The sequence below is a fragment of the Bos mutus genome, chromosome X (genome assembly GCF_027580195.1).
Source record: "Bos mutus isolate GX-2022 chromosome X, NWIPB_WYAK_1.1, whole genome shotgun sequence".
Lineage (NCBI taxonomy): Eukaryota > Metazoa > Chordata > Mammalia > Artiodactyla > Bovidae > Bos > Bos mutus.
In genome coordinates, this window is record NC_091646.1 from 109,819,670 (window position 1) to 109,835,061 (window position 15,392).

The following is a 15,392-nucleotide window of genomic DNA, read 5'->3' on the forward strand; positions in this document are numbered from 1 at the left end:
GGTCATTTTCAAAACTATTAGAAGGTCTGGGGAGAAAAATGCTTTCAAGGTCCATCAGCTGTGATAATATCCTTTTAATCAAGGCTGTACTTTTACTAAGCAAAGCTATAAATCAACTGGAATGGTAGTAAATTAAATGTAGGACTTATAGATAAGAGGATATGGAATTAAACAGAGCTGTATCTGTGTGTGCTGTGACAGAACATGAAGAGCAGTTCAACAGATTCCTATTTCATGTTAAAAAGAAAGCCATATTTATTCTGAACCTTTCCACAGCAAGTGATTTTTATTAATGCTATTATACAATCTTTTGTTTTCAATATGGCCCAGAATGATTAAATATCAAGATGAGTGTTAGGACCCTAAAATATATCTTGATTATTCTGGAGTTGATTATTCAGTGTGGGGATTATGCATCCCCAACTCCCCCTGGCCTCGGCCTCATCCTCTTTCCTCTCTTGTATATTTCTCTTATTTGTTCATTCCTCTATCAGAGAGCATGTGGGCACAGGGAAAAGAGATACATGCAAATTAATCAATTTTGCTACATAGTAAAATGGTTTGGTAGGAGAAGAGATTATAAATAATGGCTAAAATGAACCTTCTAGACTGCAGATTTCATTTATCCTTGTTATCTCACCCCTTGTTAGAAATGTGGCTTCATTTAAAACTATTACCCCCTAATGCAGTGACTCTCAACACAGGAGCATTAAAAAAAAAAAGTGCCCTCTCCCCTCCTCATTATAATACATGGTCCATATTATGCCCTGTACAATTGCATAGTCAAAGTCTAAAATATCCTATAATCCACTAGCAGCACTACAAAAGGGTCTCGCTTTTACTTGTGAGCCTAATCAGCGAGCCAACAATCCAGATATGCTGAAACACAACAAAGAGTTATCTGGCTAAAAGCATCAGTGAGTATAAAATGTGATCTGGCTAAGTGGTGTAGGCTCCATGCAAGCCTTGGACCATTTGGGTCCACAATTACCTACGCATCCTGACCCTCAAAGCTAAATCTGCCCCTGATCACATCCTGGCCAACAAAACCAATTTACTTCCTCAGGTTCATCCTGTCTTAGCAAATGTCCCTGTTAGTCCCACTCTTCCCCATTTTCAGAACCAAATGTTGGGTTCTCCCTGTAATGAATGGTATGGCCATAGCTTCACTCCACTGATTTTCAGTAGGTTCACCTTGAATAAAATAAAAAATGTCAGGAGGTCAAAGAATCAGAGGTTGTCTGACACAGCTTCATTGCCAATATCATTTGGCAAAATAGGCTGTGCAATTAACAAAGCAGCCAGTCGCTGGTCATTCACATAAGACTGACCTGCCAGGCTCAGTGTGCCAGTTCCATTAAACTGAATGAAAGGACTATGTTCTAAAGAGAGGAGCTCAGGATGTTTGGCATACCCCCTAAGCTTTAGAGGCTGGCATCATAGGAGACATACATGAGGCTCTCTCACAAAACAACCCATGGCACCACGGACAGAAACAAACAGTGCACTGGACAAACTACGGGTCTGACCCAGAGTCTGGTGTTTCTGCTATTTTTAGGATAAAGCCACAAGTGATATTTTGCCTGAAAGCACAAAATCCACAACGCAGCACCTTCAACTCATTCAACTCATAGCCTGACAGTACCTTTTACCCCATCCCCAGCTCAGCCCTTCTTCACACTGACTCTTACTCTCCCCAATGAAAGCAAATTCCACATAAAAGAGGCAAATTCACCAAACTTGGTTGTCCACCAAGAATAATTCTTATTTGGGCAAGAAAAATCAGCATTTTCATCATAAGGGCTGATGACAATTTGTACTGATCCTAATGAATCATTTCCCCCAACCCTGATAATGTTGACTACAAAAAAAAAGTCAACTACATATTGTCCAAACCTGCCCGTCAAATTCCCAAAGCTGTGATTCCACATCACTTTACTCTACCCATCAACTTCAGAAGTTAAGTCTGAAGCTTTGAAGATGCCCATCTGATTGATAGTTAACACTTAACAATGGTTAACAATGAACACTTCAGAATCTGGCCAAATAATAAATTTTAAAAACAGTGTTGCTACAATTCAGGGTTTTTCTTCTCATTAATTTTTACTTCTGTGAACTTTAAAAATTATAAATATGGATTTTTAAAAATTTATAAGAATAGTACATGCGTATTATAAAAATCATCCCTTTTGAAAATTATACAGGAGAAACTAAAGATGATGTGTACTCCTCGTACTATCTAGGGACAGCTCTTGCCTTCATGAGACTTAAAAAATAACCTTCTCTTGAACCAACTGAGATGTCACCAAGGACTGTTATCAGGCTGTTTTTATCCATTATCTGACCAGTTCCCTTAGTTGTCTTTGTAAAAAATATTACAAAAATAAACAAAAAGGGTAATTGATTGCAAAGCCTTCACTTAGGCACAGGTAACCTTTTAGTATATTCTACCTTAAAAACTCTACTGCACCCTCCACCTCAGCTGAGATGTTTTTTTTCCCCTGTTGTTATTTTGTGAAAACACCTGCAAAGGTCTCCTTGATCAAAATACGTATGTATTGTTCTTTTCTAAAATCCCTGCAAATTAGAAATCTTTAGCTTAAAAATGTTCAGCCTCCATGGACCAATTCTTGGCTTTTGCAGAGCTTACCAAAAGACCAATTACTGCCAATTTTGATTCATGTAGGAGACTTAGACATCTTGTCTATCAGGAACACAAAGCTGCCAATTTATTTCACAAAGGCCACTGAACAACAATCTGATAACATTTATTTTAACTAATGGCAAACACACAGCAAATGCATAGCTCTAAAATACCTGGGGCTTCCCTGGTGGCTCAGAGGGTAAAGCGTCTGCCTGCAATACAGGAGACCTGGGTTTGATCCCTGGGTGGGGAAGATCCCCTGGAGAAGGAAATGGCAACCCACTCCAGTACTCTTGCCTGGAAAATACCTGGACTAGCTAATAATCATCTCCATGAACTTTTAAATAATTAGCTAAAATTTTAAAATAAAGCATAGTTAATGAAGAGGTGCTTTGAAAAGCTATAAAGCCTAACATGTTTATACATCATTTGCAATGAAAGAAACTGTTCTTACTCTAAGGTTTTGCAGGGAACAAGTGACAGCTCAGAGTGCAATTAAGGGGGAAAAAGCCCATTCTCTGTAATGATTAATTATAATGAGCATTCCTTAAAAATTGAACATCCTGAAGCTTTCCAAGGAAAGCTCAGGCAACACAGGTGACCTTTAAATAAAAAGCCTGCTTTTCGTCAAAAGTTGGAAAAATGCATTCCTACCATTTTTTAAAAGGAGATGAGGAAGGGAGTGAATTTACAGACAAGGAAACTAAAGTTATACATTTTTTAAAAAATCTAGAGATCTGCTTTAGTTTGCTTTTCAAAGGCTGAGGGGAAAAACACCTCTTGAAAATGTACCCAATATAAAAATGTTGTTTGCCTGGTAAGAAACTGAGAAAAATCTTATACACATTAGAAATGTACACTGAGTACCTGACTCAATATGGTTTTACTCAGTTTCTACAAAAGAGATTTGTTCCTAAAAAGTTACATATGGCTTGAACTTATGTAAATAAATTAATCTTAAAGTCATGAGGAAGACAGTAAAGAAACCCTATAGGGTGTTCTTCTGCAAATGAAATTATCTATTTGTAAAGTGAATAATCAGTCCCTAATATATTTGCTTAATTTAGATTTACACCTATAATGCTGACTTAGAGTATGATGCAATAATAAAGTAGAAGCATTTATGGTTTAGAATTGAGTATTCTTCCTAAAGAGAATTCTTTTGTGAAAAATAAATTTAGAATGCAAAATTTTAGAAAATGGACAATCTTTCACTTTCTTGCCTACTTTAAGTTGGCAATGGCCATTTTAAAAGTTAGGGACCTTTTATGACTTCTAAATGGCTAGCATTCATTCATTCCCTGGATGTAAAACAAAACAGCCATTTTTAAAACTGGTGTCACAGCGTCACACTCTGTCAGCATCCACAGAGACCTTAGGAATTATCTAGTCCAACTCTTCCAACTTCCTGGTGAGAAAACAGAGGTCCAGAAAGGGCAGCAACCTGGGTAGTGGCAGTTAAGAAGAGAACCCAAGTCCCCTCATTTCCACAATTCAGCACTCTCTTTTTATCAAATGCTAGGGATACACACACAGAGGCAACCTGTACAGGAAAGAGTAGTTGAATGGAACTACTACAAGAAAAGGGCTGGAAGAGTTTATGGATTTAAGGGAGGAAGAAGGAAAAAATTCCCCCACCAAACAACGCCCTGGGAGAGAAGCTGGAAGTGAATGGAGGAGGCCTGACAATAGACTACGGCAGCCCATCTCACTAACAGCATCAACAGCTAATAGAAAATTTTATGCATTAAATCACCTTCTAGAGGTTACTTTACTTTGTTCGGCTTGCTTCCTCACTAGGCTTCTGATACGTTGAATTGTTGACTCACAGCAAATTCTTTCTAGATGGCCAGAAGTGTGAAGCATTCCTTTCCCAATGTTCTACAGCACTTGAAAAAACATTCAAAGCAGAGCATCAGGATGGAGACTAAATCATCCTAACGACAGTGACATCTTACACAACCACATCAAGGTCCCTGAGAAAATACAGTGAAAAACATTTTCTTAGATAGATGAAGCCTATGTATTTTTTTAAAAGGCAGAAATCTTAGGTTAGAAGAGAAGCAAAACACAGTGTCTATCAGAGTTGGGAAAAATAAGGGTCTGGGGTTGACAGAACATGTACCACTAGAAGTCATTCCACTTGGTGACTTCGTGAGTCATGCCAATCATCTGTATATGAATGGAAACACTGTTTTCAGTGGAACATTAATAGGAGCCAGAAAAATGTAAAACCTTTAAGTGGGGAGACAGGGTGAAAAGAAGAACATGAACTTCTAAAAAATATATATGCGAGATAATGACGGTAGCTGATTTATTCATCTCATCTGTTTACTCTCATGAAGGCTGCTACAAAAGTTCCCCATTATTAACTGTAACTGAACACGTCAGAAATGGAGTTGTGATCATTTAAGAGGTGTGCTTTGGAGCTTGCTTTTTAAAGTGAAGTACTGTTCTCTGGGTACTAAGAGTTCAACAAGCTTGGGTGCTTTGGGGACAGAGTAAGACTAGGAGGGACTTGAGGTCTACCTTTATAGTCTGGGGACAGATTTTTGGCACCACGTAAGAATCATGCTGGCCAGCCCCACCCAAGCCCAGTTGATTCCATGTAAGCAGTCTGCCTTAGGGCCACAAGTGACAACTGTATACACCCATGAGATGTCAGTGATTCAGGAAGCTGCATATAGCAAAAAGTGCCTTATGGTTTGTGACAGTATCAGTAATCTATTGAAATATGATATACGGGTCTACTTCAGAATACAGAAAACATGTCTTCCTCATGCCTTCAAAATGATCTTGTCTCTAAAGCAGAGATAAAAGATGGCTGACTACAATTTATAAAATATTTTGACATCTGTCATCAAATTGCTGCATCAGTTCCCCACAGGATCACTGGTAACATACTTGCTATACAAGTTCTTCTACAAACAAAAGGCTTATTCATTTATATAGTCCTGAAAATGGGCAGCTAGTAGATGACACACCTAAAATCACCCCTTGAGTCAAACTCCAGGGAGTATGATGTCACTAGTTTTATCTTCTTCCAGATCTTTAAAAGGAAACATGGCTCCCAAACAGTGTAACTACACAAGTTCTAGACTCCCTATCATTTCAGAGGACTCCAACATGCTGCATGAGCTCTTTTTTTTCCCCTTTCTAAAGCGCCATGTCTGTCAGCCATCCTGCCACTCAGAATTCTAAGAGTGTTGTCAATTGAAGAATATAGAACAATGACGGTAAGTTTTTGTGTTCAAACACGAGGCAGATCACTTCAGATATCTCCCTAGAGATATAATTTTCCTCATTTAACAACCATGTTACCCTTGCAGGTAGGTATTTCAACTTACCAGTTAATTATTACCCACCCAGCCACCCCCACCCCCGCCCAGATCAATCACTCCTCACTTCTCATACCTATCAGGGTAGTAAGTAGATCATGATGTGGGCAGTGATCAGCAATTCTCAGAAGGGAGGGAACACTATTCCAATTTGTCTTTCAAGCCTTTGGTGGCTGGTTTTGTTGTTTTTAATGACTATACAGATTCCTTGAGAGGCTACCTGTAGACACTTTCATTTTAAGTGTATAATAACTATTTTGAGGAAATATAACAGATGGAAGCATTACTGATCATTTTGTCAATTCAACAGTGACTTGAAAATTAGTTACATCCACTTGTGAAACCACTTATCATGCATTCTTCACATTATCAGATAGAAGCATTCTAGCCTCTAAAAGTCTGATGCAAGTCCTATTTTCCTACTAAATGTCTCATAAAATTAGAGACATGTTACCAAAAGAGAGATCCCAAATAGGCTGAGTTGAAAACCTTGGCTAAAGAAGAGAGTAACTGCCAGCCCTGTGGCAGTTTACTTGTTCCTGATCCTTTGAAAATTAGGTGTCTATTACCGCGGGTCACGTCCCTCATCCTCACGATCACAGGGATGTCTTTCTTGTTGTTGAAGTTACCTAACTCTATCCCTGGGGACTTCCAGACTTTGCCCTCTTCCTGCTTTGATCTGGGCATTTTCGTCCTTTTAATTAGGAATTCTACTGCAGTAACATGCTTCACCAGCGGGGGTCAACTCTCAAACTGTACTTCCACCAGAAAAGCCCTATGTTCGAGGCTTCTGCTTATATAAAACATACTCATTACCGATCGATCCCTGACTTAAAAAATTTCCATTGAAATTCCGTAATCAACTCCTGTCTCCCCCTCTGGTATAGACATACACAGTACTTTGTATTATATGTTAAAATTAGATACTTATGGTGAATAGGATATTTCATTCCTAGAAGAAAAGTTAATACTTATTTGACAGTGTGAAATTTCTCAAAGTGAAATGTATACCTTCCTAATATAGACTGACTCCTCATAAAGGAACTCCACAAACAATAATTAACATATATACAAAGATAAATCATAACAGACTTCCCTATAATCTTTTTAATAGTGACTGTAAATTTAATATAATCTCAGTTACATAAACAAATATGTAGATTTATTGATACAAAGACACAAAAAGAATTAAGAGAAAGAATTCCAAAATATTAACAGTTATCTCAGAATGGTGTAATTCCAAAGGGCTTGCAGCTCTTTCTTTATATTTTTTGAATTTTAAAAGTTTTATTCTTTTTAGAATTACTATATTATTATGGACAGTAGTTTAAAATATATACATATATATGCATATGCACATGTACCTTTTTATTTGCTAAAATCACATAAAATTTACCATTTTATCCACTTGAAAGTGTACAAAATAGGTGGCATTAAGTACGTTTACAATGTTATACAACAATCACTACTATCCAGTTTCAGAAGCTTTTCATCACCTCCAATGGAAACCTTGTACCCATTAGGTAGTCACTTCCCATTCATACCCTCCCCCCAAACCCCTGGCAACCACTAATATGCTGTCTATGGATTTGCCCATTCTGGATATTTCTTATAAACAGAATCATACAGGATGTGGCCTTTGTGCCTGGCTCTTTTCACTTAGCATAATGTTTCCAAGGCTCATTCCTATTGGAGCATGTATCAGTCCTTCATTTGCTTTATGGCTGAATAATATTCAATTCTATGGCTATATTGCATTTTATCCAGTCATCTGTTGAGAGATGTTTGAGTTGTTTTCCACCTTTTGGCTATTGTGAATAGTGCTGCTATGAACATTCATGTACAAGTTTTTGTTTCAACATCTGTTTTCATTTCTTTGGAGTATATACTTAGCAGAGGAAGGTTACTGACATATGCTTTTTAAAAATTTTCTTTAATTCTACTTTGGCATTCTGCGTTTAAAGTAGCAATGCTTTTTTCAGAATTGTTAAGGATAATCTTTATAATACTGATTATGGTACATTTTTTTAAAGGCCAAATCACATTCTTTTTAAAAATGTAATTTTCATCCTTATTCTTTGGGAACAAATTTCTCTTATGCTAAATACTTTAAACTATGATGAAGTAACTGAAAAATGACAGTCTTCCTCTTAGCATAGCTATTCTAACAGTACTTAAGTCACTTTCAAATGCTTATATATTAAAAGTACAAAAATATATGTATATTTTTTGTTGCTTCTTTAACAGAAAAGCATCACCAAATAGACATCAATATTTAAACTTTAAGGGCTGTATTAAATATATAATGCCAAGTAGAAGCATATAGAATCTTCTAGAAATTCAAACTGGCAGATGGTGATCAGAGAGGATGAATACACCCTAAGAGAGTACACAGTACCAATTCTTAAGTGCTTTACCTCTCACCCTCCCAACAGAAAGATAATATATCTTATGAACATACAAGCCCAATAATATCTAGGTTCATTTTAGCTGTAGACACTACTCGATGTGGACTAAAGAAGATGATGGTGTGCTTACCCATACCTATTTAGCAACTGTTGGCTTTTCCCATTTTTCCTTCCCCGAGAACATATGCACACACATTTATGCAATAAACATTCATGTACATATCACACGTGCACACTTCTGCATATACAAATGCACCCTTTCTGAACTGTACTTCCAACTCAGTGGCTGTAAGTAAAGGTAGGAATGTTTTTGTAGCCCGGTCACCCCCTAGATCTCAGGTTCTTTCTGCTATTATCACTCCCATCCCTACCAATACACACATAGCGCCCTGTGATTCAGAAAGCAGAAATATAAGTCTAGCTAGAGAAGAGGAAGCAGTACTCTTAAAACAATAAGAATGACCCAAATTGTAATATTTGTTAATAAGTAAGGAATATGATTTGGGATCACTTAAAAATAAAGTACTGAGATATTTCTGTAATACCGGTAGATATCTCTTTAAGAAAAATTCAAATAGGAACAATAAAACTTAGAGAAAAGGATCAACTGGAATATTTTAATTCTATAAAAGGTTTTTCACATTCCAACTTTGCCAGGATCAACACTATCAACAAATTTTACTTTTTCCTTTACAAAAAAATCTTAAGATGCTTTCATATTCTAATAATCCTCAAAGAAAACCCTACCACAAACCCCAGAAAGGAACTGTTTCATGCTACTCTCTGAAGAATTTTTAAAATAGCTCTCACATAACAACAATATTTATATCACGGAGATTTTTTTCAATGAAGATTAAGAACTTTCTAAATGTCTTTTTTTCTGTATGTGGACAACTGAAACACAGTGGAGTAAATTGTCCAGGGTATCACAAGAAGTGAGGGGGGGACAAAAATAAAATTAACTGTCAAGAAAGTGGCCTGTCCACAGAGAAAAATATCTCAGTTACCATGGGGGATAGTCATTCTAACAAGGCAGTAGAATTAAACATATCATGATGATACAGTCAAGTCATTTATGAGTATCTGTATGCACATGAATGCTCTGTGTATCACTGAATTCCCATTGCTTCATTCTTATACCACTTAATTTCTTTGTGCTTGTATATAATTCTTTTCTCTGCTATTAGACTATAAGATGTTTATGGCAGGGACCAAATCTCAGGACTTGCATGCATGAGGCACATGCCTGGAATACAGTAAGCAGTCAGGTAACATGGGTATGTTCACGTATAAAATTTCATAGATATACACTCAACTAACACCACCCAACCACCAAAACAAATCATGGTGAGAATCTGAAGTTTCTTAACAACTCAACCCCACATACTAAAGAAGAACAAAAAGATGATCAATATAGGCTACTATGATAATTGTAATGCACAGAGATACCCTAGATATACTCTTACTTGTTAGTGTGTGCAAGTACATAGATTAAGGTAGCCAAGAATGAATTAGCATGATTTACCTGTAGTTAACCAATACCCCACTGTTACCATGAGCTGATTTCCCCACTGGTGTATTATCCTAACCCTTTTGCTGCTTGTTACTGTGATATATCCTCTGACTACCTAACTGTTTGGTGGCAGTCATACCAGAGAGGAGAAATAAATTCTAATCAATCCTGCTTACTACTTGTTAACAGCTTTTATGAGGTGCTGTAGTGAAGTTAATAGGATAAAAATGAAGAGCAAATTTAGTTTGGGGTATTTAAACAACATAAGGTACTTTGCCTTCAAAAAAAAAAAAAAAGAAAAGAAAAACTCCTTCACTCACATTTCATTGATCAGCTGTGAGGTTTATTTATCCATGTTATCTCCATCTCCATTACAAAAGAGTTATCTTGGGCCTAATTTTTAAACAATTACTCAGGAGTTACCTTCCTTTTTCTTTAAAAATTCTCTGTTGTCTTACCTCCCAGTCCAAATAATCACAGACGTCTTCGAAGTTAGTGAGCAGAGACACTGAGCAGAACAGCCGTGGCAGCTCATCCCTTGTCATTGGGGGAAAACGGCTATCTTTAAGGGCACTGTTGAAAACAAAGCGAATATTAAAACAGTCACTAGATACGAGTTCCTAGTTTCAAATGCAATCATTTGAAAAAGGTAAGAATTTCTTAAAAAATCAGTAAGGTGAGAAAGGTGCCAAAATCTCCAAATGCATTCAAGCACTCCAAAGATTTTAGAAGTTATTTTTGTTCATTCAGCAGATTATGTTTACTAGCCAATCCTGTAACCGATTCAATTGTAAAGAGTGAATGATCAATTACATTTCCTGTATAGTCATTTCCTTGTATACTTCCCTGTTACTTGTAGAATTTGACAATGTTTTATTTGATTTTTCAGGAGAATAAAAACCAGAGCAGTGGAAACTTAGGGGAAGAATTCTGTATCTAGCACTGGTAGGAAAAAAAATATATATATATATTTCATGTTAAAAAAAAAAAAGGTTCACACTAGGTTGGACAGTTACCATAGAACAACGTATAAAAAGTTGAAAAAAAGGTAAAAATGTTATTTTCTTCAAGCAAAAGAAATCAAAGAAAATGAAAATTATCATGCAAATTATGGACTAGAAGTACAAAGATTTCAGGCCCCCTCTAAAGGAGAATTCAAGATTCTACTCAAAAATTGTGAAACTTCAGAAAATAGGGCTAATCTTCGGAAATAAAATTATGATTAGGAGACCATTAATCACATCAATGGATTTCTGAGTACATCAACTCTGATTGAATCCTGTAATCAAGGATAGTATACCACAGTGCCAAATTCTAGAAAAACCTCACTGTAAAGGACAAAAATGTTGGAAGATCATAATTCTTCCTGCAACAGTAGAATAGACAGAAAAGACAAAGACACACACACAGAGGCACTGTGTGTTCCTGTACTTTTAAAAGAAACCACTTCCTGGTCAAGAAAACAAACACACCTCTGATTACCCACTGTATTAATGGCATTTGTGCTGTCGATTTTCAAATGTCCTGTATAGCACAGCCAGGCTTAGAAAATGTTTTCACAGATTAATCCTTAGAGGTTACAAACTTAGAGCCTACAAACTGCTTGGGTCATAACAAAGTTCCATGACCTTTGGAAATAATTTAATTCCTTTTTCAGTGACTTCCTCATTGCTGGATTTTCTTTTTTTCCATTCCTTCCTTTGCATTCAGAAACTCACTCACTGTACTGTACAAATATACCCTATGTTTGTTAAGTATTTTCGATACATTGTGGTGCTCGTTCTGTCCTGCCATACAGAGGAAAATGCTTACAGAAAGACAGAGATGTTATACAGAGAGCATACATGTTTTCCCCATTCAAGGAGCCAAGATTAACCAAGAAAATCAGGAAATCTGTGATAATTCATACTCTAAGAATAGCATTTCACTATTTCATAATTTAACAACATAAATTTCCTATGGTTGGCTTCTTTTATTTTCCAACTGGCAAATAAAGTTTTAAGAAATATTTTCAAGTTCTTATTCAAAGCCAACATAAAGACATATATGATATGTGTATAACACCCCCCCCAACCCCACCCAGGAGAGGAGTTGTAAAAAACAGAAGAATCCCATGCATAAAAATCCAAACTTACACACTTTCAGTTTTCCTTTTGAAAAGAAAAAGAAAAAGAGAGGGTAAAAAGCCTCATACATTAGAATAACATAAAATATTATATTTAGGGTTATAGATTTTATTGTGATGAAATATACAAAACATAAAAATTACCATTTTAACCACTTTTAAGTGTATATTTCTCTGGGCTTAAATACATTCACTTATTGTACAACCACCACCACCATCCATCTATCCATATCCAGAACTTTTTTCATTTTGCCCAGTTGAAACAAGGTACCCAATAAACACTAACTCCCCATTCCTCCTTCCTCCCAGCCCCGGGAGAAATGTAATTTTAATACACTTTTATAATTTCAAATAATTATAGTAATATAGTTGCTAATGTTTTTCCTATAAAACAGCTTTATTGACATACAATTCACATACCATAAAATTCACCCTTTCAATGTACACAATTCAATGATTTTTAGTATATTCAGAATTGTACAATCATTACCCCATCCAATTTTAAAATATTTCATCACACCACAAAGAAACCCTATACCCATTAGGAGTCAGTCCATATTCTTCCCTCCCCCCAGCTCTTGGCAAGCACTAATCTACTTTCTGCCTCTATGGATTTGCCTGTTCTGGACATTTTATATAAGTGGAATCATACACTATGTGACCATTTGTGTCTGGCTTCTTTCACTTGGGATAATGTTTTTGAGGTTTTATCCATGTTGCAGCATGTATCGGTATGTGCTAGTTGCTCAGTCCTGTCTTATTCTTTGCAACCCCATTGACTGTAGCCCGCCAGGCTCCTCTGTCCATGGGATTCTCCAGGCAAGAATACTAGAGTGGATTGCCATGCCCTCCTCCAGAGGGTCTTCGCAACCCAGGGATCAAACCCTGGTCTCATGTCTCCTGAATTGGCAGGCGGGTTCTTTACCACTAGTGCCAGCTTAATACCTTTTGTAAAAGCACATCATCCTTTTAACTGAACAATAATATTCAATCCTATAGATATATCACATTTTTGTTTTCCACTGATCTGTTGAAGGACATTTGGGTTATTTCTGCTTTGGGGCTACTGTGAATAATGCTGCTATGAATATTCATGTATGAGTTTTTGTGGAAAGTAATGCTTTCATTTTTCTTGGGTAGATACTTAGGAGTCGAATTGCTGGGTCACGTGGTAATTCTGTGTAACTTTTTGAGGAACCAACAAATAGTTTCCCATAGTGGCTGTACCATCCTACATTCCCACCAGCAATGTACAAGGGTTCCAATATCCCTACATTCTCGCCAACACTTCTACTGTCTGCCTTTTTCATTATAGTACTAGGTCTCCTTTAATGAAGAGATTTTTGTATCTAGCTCTAGCTTTCATATATATTTAAAAAATACACATGTTGAAGTTGCCATACAGTTAATTTCTCAACACTCTGAGGCAGGTTATTATTTTATTTCCTAGCAAACCAGTGAAAGGTATATTTTAGCTCAGTACAATTCAAACTATTTCAAATCAACAAAATTTTCAAGTGCAACTGAGGACCAGGCTAGGAAGCTTTCCTTGTGATATGGAGTCTATTGCTTACTCACCAGGGACTTAAAAAAAAATGTTTAGATCAAAGAGTGAGTGGGAGAATGCTGGTCTGTTCTGTGAAGTCGCTCAGTCGTGTCCGACTCTTTGCGACCCCATGAACTGTAGCCTACCAGGCTCCTCCGTCCATGGGATTCTCCAGGCAAGAGTACTGGAGTGGGTTATCATTTCCTTCTCCAGGGAGAATGCCAGCATGGCTAATAAGATAAAATAACAATCATGCCTTGCTATACGACACTCAAATGTATTAATTTCAAAACACTGAACTAATAAAGGTATGTTAATCATGATGTAAACAGTCTGATTTTACAAAAACACTCATTCAAACAAGACTTTTAATTCTTGCATTTTTCATTGGTAACTTTTCATTAAATTCATGTGCATAGACAAATTCCAAACGGCAGGAAGCCCTCAGTATCTCTAAATGCAAATTCCTAGGGAAAAGAACAAGCGATGAAAGCCTAGCGAGGATTTAAGGGATTATTAAAAAGATGAAAAAATGCGGCTGGAGACTACCTCAGAGCTGCTAGACTGGGGTAGATGGCTGATAAACAAGAGGTTCAGCTTCTCTTGGCCCTGCTCCCTTTTGTATATAGAATATGCGATGCGGAAGCTGAGCCTTTAGAGACAGTATGCTATGGGGAGTCAGGCAGTGACTTACTCGAGGTTGACCCAGCTGGTTAGTGACACAAGTAGGTGGACAACCCAGATTCTCTGATGCAAGTTCACAATTCTTTCTAGGATCCACTCCTTAGTTGCTACTTTTGACAGGATTATGAGGTTTTTTTTTATTTTAAAACAAAATGCTTGCCTTACTAGGCAATTCTGATCTCATACCTGCAGTGCCTCTGCCTAAAAAAGATAAATAATAATTTAACAGCATTCACTAGTAGCCAAAGGGTAAATAGAGCTAGATGTCCTGTCTACTGGAAATCTGCAGGAACAAAAAAGATTTTTAAATATTAATACTGTCCATGGAAAGCATTTTATACCAAAGTAGTATGTGCCAATTTAAAGAACTGACAAAGAAAGAGATCTTGTAGTAAATTTGTATGAAGTTCTCTTTGTTACAATAGGAAGCCATTTTCTAATGTTTAAATATTGCTAGGAAAAAAAAAAAAAACACTTATGTACAAAAATCTGTTGGCTGCTCCATCACCCATATGATGGATGGCTAAGGTTTAAACAACAGTTTGATTCAATACCAAATTCAAATATATTCAATTCAAATTGGCATCTTCCCAAGAATATATTCCACCTAATTGAGAAGCAGCAATAACATCTGTCAAAGTTAATATCTAATGTTAAATAGCACTTTAATGAAAATGAACATTAAAAAAAAAAGTATTAGGAGCTTAGCTATCAAAGAATCACATGGTTTGTGACAGTACCTGGAAACTATGAGGGGGGAAAAAAACAGCTGAAAAGAGACAAAGCCTTAGATATGGCAAGGCTCATCACAAACAACAGAGCATGCAACAGAAATTATTTGTGAGTCTAGATAGCTAGCCATTCACTCATTCATTCATTCTTTTGCTTTCTAAAACACTGATGACCATAATCAGTTAACCAGTGGAAAGATACCAAACTGAGAAAGGCTTCATATTACAAGCAATCATTTTCCAAGACAAGGAAGTAATAACCAAAATTTAAAATCCTTGTTTGGACAGGTGAAGAAAAGCAAATCAAGTATACATTAATTAAAAAAAATTTTTTAAAAAACAGCTTTTTACACAAGGGGTTTCAATTATCTGGAAATTCTGCCATTCCTCATCAGAGCTTCTA

At 36.5% G+C, this 15,392-nt stretch overlaps 1 protein-coding gene across 3 annotated transcripts in view; it reads right to left on the minus strand.

Annotated features, from left to right (window-relative positions):
- Positions 1 to 15,392, minus strand: part of AMMECR1 (AMMECR nuclear protein 1) — a 114,130-nt gene that overhangs the window by 11,231 nt on the left and 87,507 nt on the right. For all 3 annotated transcript variants that reach the window (XR_011463189.1, XM_005905776.2, XM_005905775.2), the window contains one exon: positions 10,362 to 10,476. Coding sequence is in view for 2 of the 3 variants with exons in the window: in XM_005905776.2 (XP_005905838.2) it covers positions 10,362 to 10,476 (115 nt within the window). In the remaining variant the exon portion in view is untranslated. The remainder of the gene's footprint in view (positions 1 to 10,361; positions 10,477 to 15,392) is intronic.